This window comes from Poecilia reticulata, linkage group LG20 (genome assembly GCF_000633615.1).
Source record: "Poecilia reticulata strain Guanapo linkage group LG20, Guppy_female_1.0+MT, whole genome shotgun sequence".
Lineage (NCBI taxonomy): Eukaryota > Metazoa > Chordata > Actinopteri > Cyprinodontiformes > Poeciliidae > Poecilia > Poecilia reticulata.
Window position 1 is genome coordinate 15,352,753 of NC_024350.1, and position 14,282 is coordinate 15,367,034.

General features: G+C 38.3%; 1 protein-coding gene across 1 annotated transcript in view; it reads left to right on the forward strand.

Annotated features, from left to right (window-relative positions):
* The window catches only part of LOC103456679 (vasoactive intestinal polypeptide receptor), a 21,630-nt gene extending 7,604 nt beyond the window's left edge, over positions 1-14,026 (forward strand). Inside the window, exons 2-4 of the mRNA XM_017302014.1 lie at positions 8,364-8,454; positions 10,953-11,063; positions 13,928-14,026. Coding sequence (XP_017157503.1) covers positions 8,364-8,454; positions 10,953-11,063; positions 13,928-14,007 — 282 coding nt within the window. The 3' untranslated portion in view covers positions 14,008-14,026. The remainder of the gene's footprint in view (positions 1-8,363; positions 8,455-10,952; positions 11,064-13,927) is intronic.
* The last annotated feature ends 256 nt before the right edge of the window (positions 14,027-14,282 follow it).

Below are 14,282 nucleotides of genomic sequence, written 5' to 3' on the forward strand. Positions count from 1 at the left end.
AAAATTTCCTCTTCGGTCATATTTTTATCCGTTTCCTCGTCAATATGCGAGAGCTTAGAGCGATGCGCGCTCCCGCGACAGGGGATGCAAATTTGGGCAGGGGGGCTTTTCTGGGCATAACACCGTCCACACAGCGCCGCTGCCGCGGTGGTAGAACCATYACATTAGCAAAACGAAGCATGGAGATGGAGGGGATTATTAACGTACTGTGCACCACAGATACGGAAAAATAACGCAGAAAACAATCGAAGTACTCAAAATCCCTCTTATTCTTATTTTTGTCACTCTGTCAGCGACGCTATATGCAGACCCGTTACCATAACAACAGACATCGGTTCCGTTAGTTTACCATGATTCGACAGGACATGCAAACATTTTCCATACTAAGAACAAAACACTGAATCCATTACTCCACCAGCTACAGCCAGTCTAAATAACTGACTCAGTAGCAATGAGGAAAAAGAGCAACACGACACTTTGCAAGCTAGTGGCTTTTCACTAGCTAGTGGCTTTTCACTAGCTAGTGGCTTTTCACTAGCTAGTGGCTTTTCACTAGCTTGTCGAGCTATCTAAACTGCCTCGTTACTCTCTCCCAAGCAGACAACTTACAAATTTCATCAGTAACAACTGTTTTTTGTGGACTACATTGATAAACTATGATGTACTGATCTGTACTAGAGCTAAGCCCCGGTGCTAATAACGGCAGCTAGCAAAGTGAAAACCAAAGAACATGCAGAAGGTTTACAAATGACTTCTCATACAGAATGATAATTTTTGTGGAAAATACCCAACTATAAAAAATAATATTTAGATCACTTACCTAATCGGTCCACCTCCAAAAATKTGTCTTGTGTTCTTGTGGCTGAATAGTCAGAAGAAACTGCGCGGCRATCGCGATATCTTTAAAATTATCTGGTTTGKCTTCTTATTGGTTAAGATTSAAAAGCCCGCTCTTATTATTGTCCAATCATATTTAATTATTGTCTTTGTTATATTGCATCATTTCCGGTAATGATAAAACATGATTACAATGGTTTTAGTAATCTAATTTAATCACGTTAAATCAACATAAGAAAAATTTGTAGTTTCATTATTGTTGGTAATTAAGTAAATGGTCCTTTATTCAATTGTGTAAATACAAGAAAGATGACTGAATTGTGTAGCATTAACTTAATTTGTTTGTGCAAATTCAAAAACCCCCCAATTCTAATTTTTTCAGTGTAATATCGTTGCATTGTTAATTTTCAGTGCAGCTCCGAGCAGTCGATGTTTAGTCACATTTTGACCAAGAAGTAAGAAAGCATTTCTCCTTTTCTCTTTCTATTGTCTCATTTTTCATTATTGTATCAGACGAGGAGAGAAGCAGGCAAGAGAAAACTGTCTGAATTTGTGTCTGGTGTGAGACTCAACAAAAAATTACCTCAGCCATGTCGTTCTTACAACACAGCTGGATGTTCTGTTAGCTGAACATCACTACACAGCTCACCTCCTCTCGCTTTTTTTTTTTTTTTTGTCTAGCTACTTGTTTCTTTAAACCCCCTCAGGGGCGAGCAAGCAGACCCTGCTAAGATGTGCCAGCTGAGTTTCTGCAGAGAAACGATCAAGCAGGTTCGCAATCATATGAAGAGCACCTTTTTTTGTTTCACCAGGCACATATCCTTTTGTTTCATCATTAAATATTTAAGTACTTTTAAGATGAAGCAACTTATAACAAGTAAAAATGTATGACTTTGGCTGCCCTGTTGTCATAACACTAAACCACGTTGTGTTTGGCAATTTGTTCTCTGTTATATCTAACATGTTTAGTCACTTGAACAAGCATGAATTTGGCTCAAAGTGAAAAGATGTATCTGTGAACATCTGCTGTGCTTAAGTGCATGCAATAACAGTTTTATAAAAGCCTGAATGTGCTACAGAAATCTGCTTAATTGTAATATTTCAAAAAAAAAAATTGGTTTTGGAAAGGTTTTCTGTGATGCACCAAGAATGCAGTTTACCCTCCGTTACATAAGATAGAGAGTTGAAGTTTGTTTGTGTTGCATTTTACCAATGAGTTGTCTGTAATTAAAATGATCTCACTAAAGAGATGAGACAAGAAAGGCAAGATCTCCGAGCCAATAAATACACATCCACCTGTGCAAGGAGATGGGAATGCACTGACCTTGCTATGACATAGATCTTCCAAAAAGGAAAGGAACACACACACCTCCAAATTGTGCAAATAGGCTGTTCTCACTTTTTTTGTTTTGGAGCCTCAAAACAGGAGCTCCATATTGTTTCAAGACGGGGTAAAGGAGAAGGGCAGAGTGTTGGAAAGGTAAAAAGTGATTCATATGGTTTTAAAACAAAATTTCAAACTAGTTGCAACACTAGCAGGTTCGGGTTCTGGAGCCTGGGTGTGACAGACTCTTGGGGATATCTTTTGGATTTTGAGTTTAGTGATGACAGCGCTGCATGAAGTATATGCACACAGAATTCTGTGGCAGATGGAGCTGTGCTGCTCCCTCATGCTGTGAATGAGCTCAAGAAAAGACTAATGTTTATTCTCTTCTTTGCTGCAAGGCGAAACCGAGACTAACATATCTAAGGAGGTTCGTAGCATACGGAAATGTGTTGTCTTTAGATGGCCATGAAAGCATAAAAAAAAAAAACCTAGGCGTGACATAGTTTCATGTTTGCACTGAATAGGTTTCCTGACTTTGACATGATCCATCAATGCTCAAATAGCCTCTGAGGTTCTGGAGTCTTGGGCAGCGTTAATCTGGTTTGAAGGAGGACTAATGCCTGCTGTTCTGACATTTTCACAGTAATGTCTTTGAAATCTAAAATAAAATCAGAGGCAGCTCATGAAGCCATTTCTGGTCCTGTTTAAGCCTGAATCTGTGTGTCCTTATCATGAAACTCTATTTTTTATCCGATAGTAATTATTTCCAAGTAAATAGCATTTCTAGGAACGGACAGGCCTTTCTCACATTTAAATGAGACATTATGGAAAAGATGATATCCTGACTTATTGTAACTTACAGTCTGAACAAATATCTTATTGCGAAAGTTGATGGATGTTGCAGTACACTGATTGTCTTGAAAAAAAAAACATCTGCTGAAAAGCTGGTTGTGCAGGAGAAAAAAAAGGATAAAAGGGCAAAACGCTGTGCTGCTGGTTTCACAGAAAACAAGGTGAAGATGTAAAAGAATGTAAATGTTTCTGGTCAGATACGCAGCTTGTGCAACGGAGTCAAAGGAAGAAGAGATGGATGTGAAACAGTTCACGACCACCATCATGTTTAGGAGCTCAGACACAATCCTTCAGCCGGATATTGTTCTCAAAACCTTTGAGGATTGTCTCTTCAGGTCAGGTTCTTTCCGATTTTAAAATTAATGGAGAAGTGTAGCAGAACTGTTGTTCATTTTTCCTAAGACAAACGGTTGTTGCTTATGCTGTTTTCACTACTACATCTGACTGGAGCTGACACGTACGCTGCTTAAATGGCTGCCTGACTTCACGCCTGCTGTGTTTAGGAGGCGTGTTGCTGGAATATTAATGACTGACTTACTGGGACTTACATTGAAAATCTTTCATTGACTTTCTGTTGCCTTTATTGAAACCTTAATAAACAGAATTGAAAACTTTCTTTCAGGTTGTGTAAAAAAAAAAAAAAGTTGCTCTGGACTGGATTCATGTAATTGAGGATTCTATTGATTTTTTCAGATTATTTTTCTCCTCAGTAATTCGGGATGTTATTTATTAGTTAACTAAACATGTTTGAAAGTGACACATTTCTTTGAGTTGGCTAGTAGAGTCATTCTTGTCTGATCCTTTTTTATTTTTTTTTTGCACATTTGTTAATAAATCCTAAAATTAATGAGCGAGGATTTGCACATGGCGTAAATGTTGGATATAAAGGCATTACGCTGGATAAATGGGCTGCGCAACAACACAAGACTCTCCTTTCATGTTTCCCCTCAGCTCTTCTCATTTTTTATTTGATCATTATCTCCCTATCGTAAAAGGGAAAACATGGCTGCCATTTTAAAGAACAACGGTCCCTAAAAATTGAGACGCACCAGCCTGGCAGGCCCTCATGATGAGCTCTGCTCAAACTATCAGAGCTGACAGGTATTTATGAGATGTTTTCCTTGCTAAGCTGCAGTGTGTGTGTGTGTGTGTGTGTGTGTGTGTGCTTCCCCAGGGCTTTGCACAGGTCCACTTATCATCGGCTGCAAGGTTTAGGACATGGAGATTGATTTATTGTTCAATTTTGCTGTTGATGTGGAAGAAGTGTTAAACTGGAGATGTTTAGAAGTGTATTTTCACCCTAAGGTGGTAGCTACTTCATTTTGCTTTCTGCATTTTAAACCAAAATAAAAAATAAAAAAAATGAATCACTGCCCTTCCCGTTCTTCTGTTTCTTTGAGGACAGGGTTGAATCCATGCAGTGAACTTGGATGATTGTTTCAGCACCGGTCACCCTCTTTGTGATTCTGGCCCTGAAAAAATAAACCAACTCCGAGCAATAAAAAACACTTGATCCCAGCAGCCTACAGGCTAAGGCAGCGCAGACGTCACTCCATTATGTCTGTTTGCTTGTCTGATGAGGGTCTTTGTCTCCGAGTTTATTCTGTTTATGCAGCATTAATCATTTTTTGGGAATCTTCGGCTTGAAACTTGAGCCTGTTATTTTGAAAAACACAGGACACTAAGCAGTGTTTTATCATTTCTGATGAAAAAAAAAGTAGGAGCAAAGTGGGGGCTAAATGTCGGATTTTTCTCGTGAACTTCACTCAAGCTCGAACAATCTTCATTCAAGATACAGAAACACTACAGTGGCTTTTATTTTGAACTTTGTTTACTGTCAAAGCCTGAGATCTTTTGTTCAGACTTGTGGCAGTGGGCACATTTACCCATTAGCCTCTGCTGTGTAATATTTTGTAATTTTAAAAAAATCCTGGTCATTTTGCTTCTCCATGTAACACCATTAAATAAGTAAGTTCAGTTTCTTCTTGTTCTGACTCTTAGCAGGTGAGGAGCAACAGACACCAGATTGCAATTTTTGAACAATTATTTGAACCAAAGTTTCAATTAGGAACTTCAGGATCATAAGCAGAATGTAAACCATGACACTACCATACACCACATAAAACAAAATAGTTTAATGACCTATAAGATTAGTTGTTCACATAGTCTTACTTTTGTTTGATGGATGGATTTTTAGGTGCTTTCTTTTGATTGACGCCCCACAGCAGGAATGACAAAAGGACGAGTCTCCTTACTTTTGTAAATTTTCTAACAGATTTCATGACATATTAAGGTGCCCGCGTTCCTGCCTATCTTCTGTTTGTGTTTGGGTTCTCTGTTGCCAAGTTGTTTTAGATTTCAAATACCCTTAATTGGTGCGAAATCTACTTTGACACAAATATTCGCATGTGACGTCACTCAAAGCTTGAACAGGAAATGTGAAGCCAACAAAAAATGTAGCTTCCACAGAGGAGTTTTGTTTGTCAGGCAACCTCAAAGAAAGCTTGCATCGTAGAAATGGGAACAGAAATTTCACCATGGGAAAAATGACTTGCATACCAGATGACAAGGTCCAGGTCTTGCCACTTGAAATATTTCCAGAGAGCTGTGTTGGATTTTTTTCTCAAACTGAGGTCTACAGAAATTTAATGTGAAATCCATAAATATGTGTGTCTGAAGGCTGGATTGAAACTCAACGGATAACACAATGTGGCAATATTCCTTAAGGTCTTTTCTTACCTGGTCACATTAGCTATGATGGGTGGAGCAAAGCCCACTTGTAGTGGAACAAAATTTTCACAAAAGTATTAAACAGCAGAAAAAGAATCGCTGAATGAAGAATCAGAAGTTTTCTCCTATGACAGAGGATATTTGAGGATAAATCCACATCAGTAATGAAATGATTGTGAATCATTTTGAGCTCAAAATGATGGTAAAGTCCTTCCAACCTTAAAGGCTCTTCCTCAAAACTAAAATGTCAACATTTCCAGAGGAAACAAGCTGAAAGTGTTGGGAGTGCTGTAATGGCAGTAAGGATATTTCCATCGATTCTTTCAAGACATTTCATCATTTTGTAACAAAATTCCAATAAAAACAGTTTTGTTACAGAAGGTTTTCTCTAAATTATTGCTCTTTTGAGTTTTATTATTTTTGTCAGATGCCGTTCTCATTTCTGACCGGAAACAGGCAGCTTTGTTTTATGAAGATAATTTTACGCATAAATTCATATTTTTAGTGAAACTGTTGTATTGTTCCCACACAAAATGACTAAACTGCATTTAAACCCTTCAGCGCTGCCCCCTCTTCAGTTCATTTCAGCTCGTTAGTGATGCCTTTCATGCTGTGTTCGAACTCTGGCCTCACTACAGTGGAAACTGTGCTGCTGAGTCTGGCTGCACGAAGTGAAACGCAGCTTTAGTTGGATCCGTTTCCATGTATGACAGATGACTTTTGGTCTTTTGAGAGCAGAGTCAGGACATTTCTCGCATATGTTTGATTTATTGCTTAGTTTCCCACTGAGGACTTTTGAGCGCAACGTCTCTCATGATGTGCTAGCTACAACGTAGGACAGTTCTATGTTGTGCTGTAAATACATTGCGATAGTAGCGTCTTTCTCAGAGAGAAGCCTGTTGTGCAAATGAAGCAACTAAATAAGTGCACAGTTGGTACATTGACCCAGAGTCTATTCCAGGTCAATCAATACTAAGGTCACCAAATGGTTCAACCGACAGGAGATCTCATTCTGCCTCGATTTATGTACATCCAGTTTGCAGATTAAAGTCTGATCTCCCGGCTCCTCTGCTGCTATTACTTTCAGGTATGTCGGATTTGATGCTGTAATCAGTTTTAGGGAAAGACTCCCATGAGCAAAACCTCATGGATGGTGTCAGCGTGACCTCATCCATGTCAGGGGGAGGTAAATAAAGCAATAAGTTAAACCCGAACAAGACAGGAGAGATATCTAATGTTGTAAAATATTCAGACCTCTTGGACTTTAGCTACGTGTGTTTTGTCACAACCATGAACTGTAATTGTATTGTAGAAGGTTTGTTTTTCGCGATAACCAGATTGTTCAAAGGCAAATTTATTTGTCGAGTGCGGAGAGGCAAACATTTCAATGTTTCGTCAAAATTTAACTGGCCTCGCCGTGTCTTAGTGCTTTATTTAAATCAAATTTACAAGCCACACTCAGGGTTATTACAGTCAGACCTAAAGACACTCAGACAGAGTCTGCCTGGCATCAAGAAGCAGGCTAGAAGTTTTTATGAATCCATCAAAAGAAATTCCAGAACAGATAAGAAACAAAGTCATTGCCAGTATTATAGCGCTATCAAATGTTTTATTAAGTCATTTCTTACGTTTCACGTGTCCAGTGAAGCACAGTGAGAGCCATTATCCACAAACAGAGAAAACATGGAGAAACGTACTTGTACTCCGGTCTGCAATTGAACCCACAAATCTGAAGCTGCTTTTTAAAAGGAAATAAAGGGAGCATCGTATAAAAAAGTTAAAGATTTATTGCTGAGAGGTCCTGTTAAACATAAATTACAGAAACATACATAAAGGAACATATACCTGGTATATGAATAGCCATGTTTAATAATAGAGCTCCGATGAGTGAGATTAAAAAATAGCCTCTGAAAACGACAGCTGTTCCTATATGCCATGTCCTTATTCTTTTTTCCTGACAGCAATGATTTGCAACAGCAGGGAGGCTTAAAGTGTCGATACCGACCAATTACTGGCCATGCAGGGTTCAGCGAATTGTTAATACATCAACTACTTTTTGCTCCAGCACTCCTTTTACTCTGACCTTTGTTGCTCTCACTGCTTTGGAGCTCGGATTGGGAGAGTTCATGAATATGCTCTGGTTCATACCGACTCCTCCGTCCCTCTCTCTGCTCATCTCCTCTGACCTTCTCGGGCTTTTGCTGCTCGTCTTACACGTTTTCTTTGGCCCACCGGCTCTCTGCCAGTGGCTGTCAGCCCGCATTTTTCAGCCTTTGTTGACACAGATGAACAATCGCAGCAGATTACTCAGTGGCTCCCCCTCTCCACTTCCTAATCCATTTGCATGATAGCATCTATTTCCCTTTTCCAAGACGAGGCTTTGTTTAGATTTCTGACATAGAGAACATTTCTGTGCATTTACTGCATTATCAGCCGGAGCTTCATTCAGACTGCAAAAAGGCATTACGGGAAGCTAAAAGGTTGTTAAAAAAACTTGAACAGAACCTTTCTACTCCTCTTAGTCACTAAAATAAAAACTTTTTACAAGTAAGTTCCGTGTCTCAGCGAAACGATGCATATTTTTCTTATTAGATCTTGTTTTCTTAATCTTTTGCAGGTGCTATCGGTGCAGATGTGCGACGTGATGAACGAGATCGAGCTGGAGAAAGAGCGCTGTGAAAATCGCACCTCTGGGAATGTCACTTCAGGTCATTCTTGAAAACTCTTTTTGTTTGTTGAGTGTGCAGAGGGGGCTATTAGGAGGAAAGAGTAAGCTGCAAGGGTGAAATCACTCCGAGGAAAGGCTGTGCACTCGGGTGTTTTGTAGACAAAGTGCTATTATCAATAGCAGGAATAGAGTGTATTTCATACGGTTGACTAATTCAGCGCAGTAAATTTGGGCTCAATCTTGAAACAGAAATGAAGCCTTAAAAATCATTATAAATTTTCATGTAGTTCTTTGCCGGTACAGCATTTGAAACACTTTGAAATAAAATGTAATTTCACACATGTTACACAGACTAAAGATTTCCATGACCTTTGTAAGACATTCAATCCCACAGCATCACAGATCCTTCACCATGCTTGACCGAATATGAGGTGCTTTGAACACAATCTAATGCCGGCTTTTCAAAAACCGCACAGGACTTGAAAGCATCACGCTGTTTGAGCGAGACATTATAGCAGCTCCTGTCACACGGCGTGGCCAAAGATGACAAACTGCATGAATTGTGGCTGCAGCACAATCGAGTCAGACGGATCTGACATGTCGGCCTGTCAATAAACGGACAGCATGTTATGGATGTCAATGTGTTTATTATGAGAGTAGGACAGTGAAGAGGAAGCGGTGAGGAGGGAAAAGAGACAGCGGAAGAACCTGCAGGAGCTGCGCACAGGAGGAGAGGAATCCCATGTCAGTAGTTGCTGCTGCAGTTGGACCTCGATGTTTTCCCAGGATTTATGAGACGCTGCTTGATATCGTCTCTGGTTGTGGGGGTTCTAAATCAGAGGTTGGCATTTTTATCGCGCTAAATGATCACAGAAAAGAGATACAAATATTTTATCTAAGACATGCCTGTGGTTCTTTGCTTTGCTTGCTTTTTACATCAGACCCACCAAACTGGTCATTTTGTTGCTGAAAAGCTACAAAATGACCTATTTGGTCGTCTGACCAAATATCATAGTTCCTCTTGAAGCTCCAGGAGAGTTTAAAAAAAAATCCACTTGTTAGCTTTTCAGTGTAGGACAAAATTGTCTGGTTATTTTGTGTTTTTTTTTCACGCCTCCAAGTGAGCTTGTAGATATGATCAGATGTTTTTTAGAGACATTTCATAGCCTTGTCTTTGCTGCTGTCCTCTAAGAATCACGTTTCTCCTGAATATCTCCTCTCGCTTCAAATACACCCTCAAATAAAATGTGTTATTATTATTAAAACACAACACATTAGATTAAACCAAAGGCCTTACATATCCAGACCCATTAATGTACAACCAATTGTAACATTGCAATTACAGTAGGAGGTGAAACAACTTAAATGAAGAGAAAAGTCATAAAAGTTGAAAAAATACATTGAACGTGCAAAATAAAAAAGTTGTGATAAGTCACATCATCTGTAGGTGTAAGAATTCATCCCTCTTAATGGACGGGCCTCCTCAACACACTTATGCAAAATCATTTAACAACACAGCAATGGCTCTTAATGCATTATCTGAAAATTGAATTATTACTGCTTTATATTATCACCCACTCAATCATTGTCTCCTGGGATTCCTGTCATTTTAAAGTGCACAAAATCACTTATACATATTAGACGGTGTCAGTCTTTCCTCCAACTGCTTTCAATTTAACATACATCCGTCCACGGACATATATACTGCACTTTGCTTTAAGTGGCCCCATATAAAGAGCCGGTGTGGGAACAGCTTTCCCTATCTCTGCACCGATCTCATTTTTCTGCTCTCCTATCTGCTTCCTCAACAGGAAGGTAGTGAAAGTTGAACTCTGAGGTCACATCCTGAATAAATGAATTAGCAGACTGTGCATTCGTGGGAGAACATACATCCACAACATTTGGCTGAGAAAGTTTCAGTGGATTTGCTCTGAAGACTCAAATGTTTTTGAGAAACTTTCTTTGTTTTGAACTTTTCACAAACTAAATTAGCGCAGCGATAGTTTGCAGCTTGTGTTTTTGTCTTTTCACACCTTCCTGAGGCTTTGCAGGGTGTTAGGTGGCGGAATGAGGACGGCTGACGAGGTTGTGACCTTGACGTGTAATACAGAAAGGGGATGAAAATAGATTTCTGTGAAGACTTAAGAAAAAAATCAATAAGTTATCCTAAACAACAACAACCTCAATTTCACTTCTCTGGTATTTAGTTGTTTATACCCGAATACAGAAATGTTTGAACAATAAATAACAATTTTAAGTCTACGGATTATTTTATGTAGTCATTATTTTCCATCTATCACAAAATTTATAAAATGTTTGGCATAACTGTGCATTCATTTGTGAAATACAAATAAGAAATTATTTCACAAATTCCACACAGGTGACTTTAGTAAACCAGACTCTTTGCAGATCTGTGGCACTGAAGGATTCAGGACTCCGCTGTGCCATGACTTCGTTCTGTCATTGCCCTCTCTCGGTTTGCCTCCTGCCGTATGGTGAGTGATGCAATGTTTGTGTTGTTGACCTTTTTTTTGGCAGGTTGCCAGGGGATGTGGGACATCGTCGCCTGTTGGCCTTCAGCCAGAGTTGGAGAAGTGGTGACGATAACCTGTCCGACATATTTCAGCTACTTCAGTGACAAACAGAGAGGTGAGATGATCACAAACACTTAAAGTACCGTTTCTTGCACTTTTCTTGCACTTTCAGATCAAATATGACAAAAAAAAAAATGGGGTGACCAATGGAATACAATCAACTTATTTTCATATTAGCTTAAATTTGAGATAATTTGAGTTTTGTGACATGATGCTTTGTTTTGGTAAAAGTTACCACTGAGAAAGGGGCACATTTTGGTCATGAAGGGATGAATACGAACAGCATGAACATTCATGTAATCTGTGATGTTTACATTAGCCTCAATTGCTCCTATGAGGCTCTAAAGTGTGAATTTACACCCCCCCATCATCACCCTGAACTGTTGATGTATGTCTTACTGAATCCATGCTTTTATATTGTTTACACAAAAGTCCGACTCTACCATAATTTCACAGCTGAAATCGAGACCCATCACACCCAGTTACATTTTTCCGTCTGTTATTGGGAGACATGCCTGAGTGAGCTGTACGCTCAGTTTCTTCAGGTCCATCTGCGTTGAGGTTTGAAATGGTGTATGTTAAGATATTCTTGATAACATTGTGGGTGTCTGAGCTTCGGTTGTCTTTCTCTAATCACGGCAGAGAGATTTTGTCAGCAAGTGCTGCCTCGTGGTTATTTTTTCAGACCTTTTCGGTACCAGCTCCTGGGTTCTGGATCTCACTGCAGGTTCTCATTAGACAAAACTCTTCACTGTGTAGATTTAAAACTTTGCTGAAAACCCTCATTTTGACTTTTGACCCAGTATGGCTGAGCTCATTTTATATGTTGGAGTTACTTAACATCTTTGTCTTGAAATTAGGGCCAGGACTGTAAAACATTAATTTCCGTTAACATAAGTACACAGATGTTAAAGTGTTCATTTTTTAAAAACATAATTAATTGCATTTTGTTTACATTCAAAGGGTTTTTGGCCAGAACCTTTGTATCCTTGTGTTTATGTCCGTAAGTCAGACGCACAAGCGACATTCGCAAACAAGACAAATCTGCTTCTATTGTCTTCAAAAAACAAACCAACAAAAAAAGACTATTGTTTTTTCAAAGAAGAAACTTCCCTTTTCACCCATTCAGCTGTTCATGTTTTGCTTCAGCAAGTCACCTGCATTGAGTAACTTGTGTTTTCAGGTGAATAGGTCTACCTAATAAAGTGACCAATGATGGTGTCATAAAAATACAGAGGCAAATGAAATAGAATTTCTCTTGTCCAGAGGATATTGATCAAAAAGCGTTTCAACACAAAAGCACTAAGCAATTCGTGGCCAAGAGCTCTGCTTCCCGCTTTCCATCTCCAGCTTTACAGTAATTCAGCTGACTAAATCAACTCCCAGCCCCACAATATTCATCATAGTTATTAATAAACTAAAAAAATGTCACTGGCAACAAAAATAAACATCAAACTTATATGCCTTTTCCATTTTTTCCTGTTTAAACATTTTGGAGCACTGTAAAAATGCTTCTTATCTCCTCATGCTGCATGCTGACCTTCACAATCATGGCTTGCACTGTGAAAGCTTTGTAGAGACGCACAACTAAATAGAAAATGGCTTACGTCTGGGACTCAAAAAACAAAAGAAGAGAAAAGACACAGTCATCTGCAAAGAATTGATCATTTTTCTCCATAAAGGATCTTTTTAAAAGAATATTATAAGTTGGGTAACAGCTTTTAATAATTTTCTCCCTAAAAGTATGTTTTGATATTAATGCGATTCATTTTTCGGCGTCCTTCATCCAGAGGAGTGACTCTGGAGTGATTACGGTTTGCAGATTAGTTCAGCAATTTTACTGCTGAAAAGGACGAATCTGAGAGAACCAAAGAATGAGGTTGTTTTTTTTCTTTCTAAAAGAGGTGCTTGGGCTTTAACTGGTGAATGTTACAACAGAGAACTATCAATCATCAGGAAAATAAAAATATATTTCTAAAGAATTATTAATGTAGCTAGCCACATAGTTTATCTCAGTTCTTAAAATAATAATATCACTTTCATTAAAGTGAGGTTCTGCAAAGTAGATGTCGGTAGTTTTTGTCTTACATGAAACCAGAAGTTACAGTCATAATAAAAAGGCATTTTACATTCTAGGTTTTGAATAAAATTAAGTTTACATGTCTTCCTATGGACGGATGGTTGGAAATGCAAAACGTAAAAATAAGAATGAATCTGGACGTCATAATCCAAACAATACAAGATAACATCTTTCAATAAAAAACACGTGCAGGAAATTATTTTAAAAAAACTTCATGGGAACAAAATTTTATGCATGAATAAATAATTTTATAAAAAATAAATATAAAAAGGGGGAGTAGAAAAACATTGTAAAATAAATACATGTTATGATTAAATAAAAAGTAAGGAAATCAACTGAGAACAATTACAGTTATGCTTAAAAAACTAAATGTTAACTCATAACTATTGTTTTTGTTGATGTAATTATGTTTCATCGAGCCATGAAATGAGATATTTTTTGTCAGTCTTGAGTCGTCAGTTTTTCTTGCTTCTGTTTCATGTCTAAAAAAAATTTTAAATGTGTTTTTTCTCCATATAAAAAAACAAAATTGTTTACGCTCACACCTCAGAATCTATTTGCTTTCTTTGCACCATAGTGTACCTCCAAAATAAAAATGGTGGTAATATTGTTATAATCTAAATTCAAAACACTTAAATTAAAAACCTTGAGTATGAATGGTGATATAAAAATACACCTGCCTTGATTCAGTTGGTTGAAGAATTTTTTTCTGAATATATTTATACCATATATACTGCTTATGACATGTCTTCAATTTAATCAGATGAATACATTTTTCGTTAAAACAGTTGGCCTGACTCAAAACTTAAAAAAACAAACCTTTTTGCTCTCTCTTTAAGGCATTTTGAGAGCAGGGGGAGTGATGAATGTCCAATCCACACCTCGGGGCTTTTTCTCTGCTGCGGCTGCATATGTGTGACCCAGCAGGTCGGTGCTCATTCCTGCTCCCCCACTGAGAGATGTGTTGAAATCCAGCTATTGACAGCCCTGCTGAGAGACACGGTGATGGAGCTTTTTGACTGTTAGGTGTAACCACTCACAGATCACATGCAGGTACTCCAAGAACATGGATATGATAGTTTTGTGCGCACCTCCAGTGCATGCTTTCATGGATAAAAGAGCCAGTTTGTGAAAGAACCCAATCCTTTCATTTGTTCTTGTTTTAGTAGATGTTAAAATAGCAGAGCTGCATAT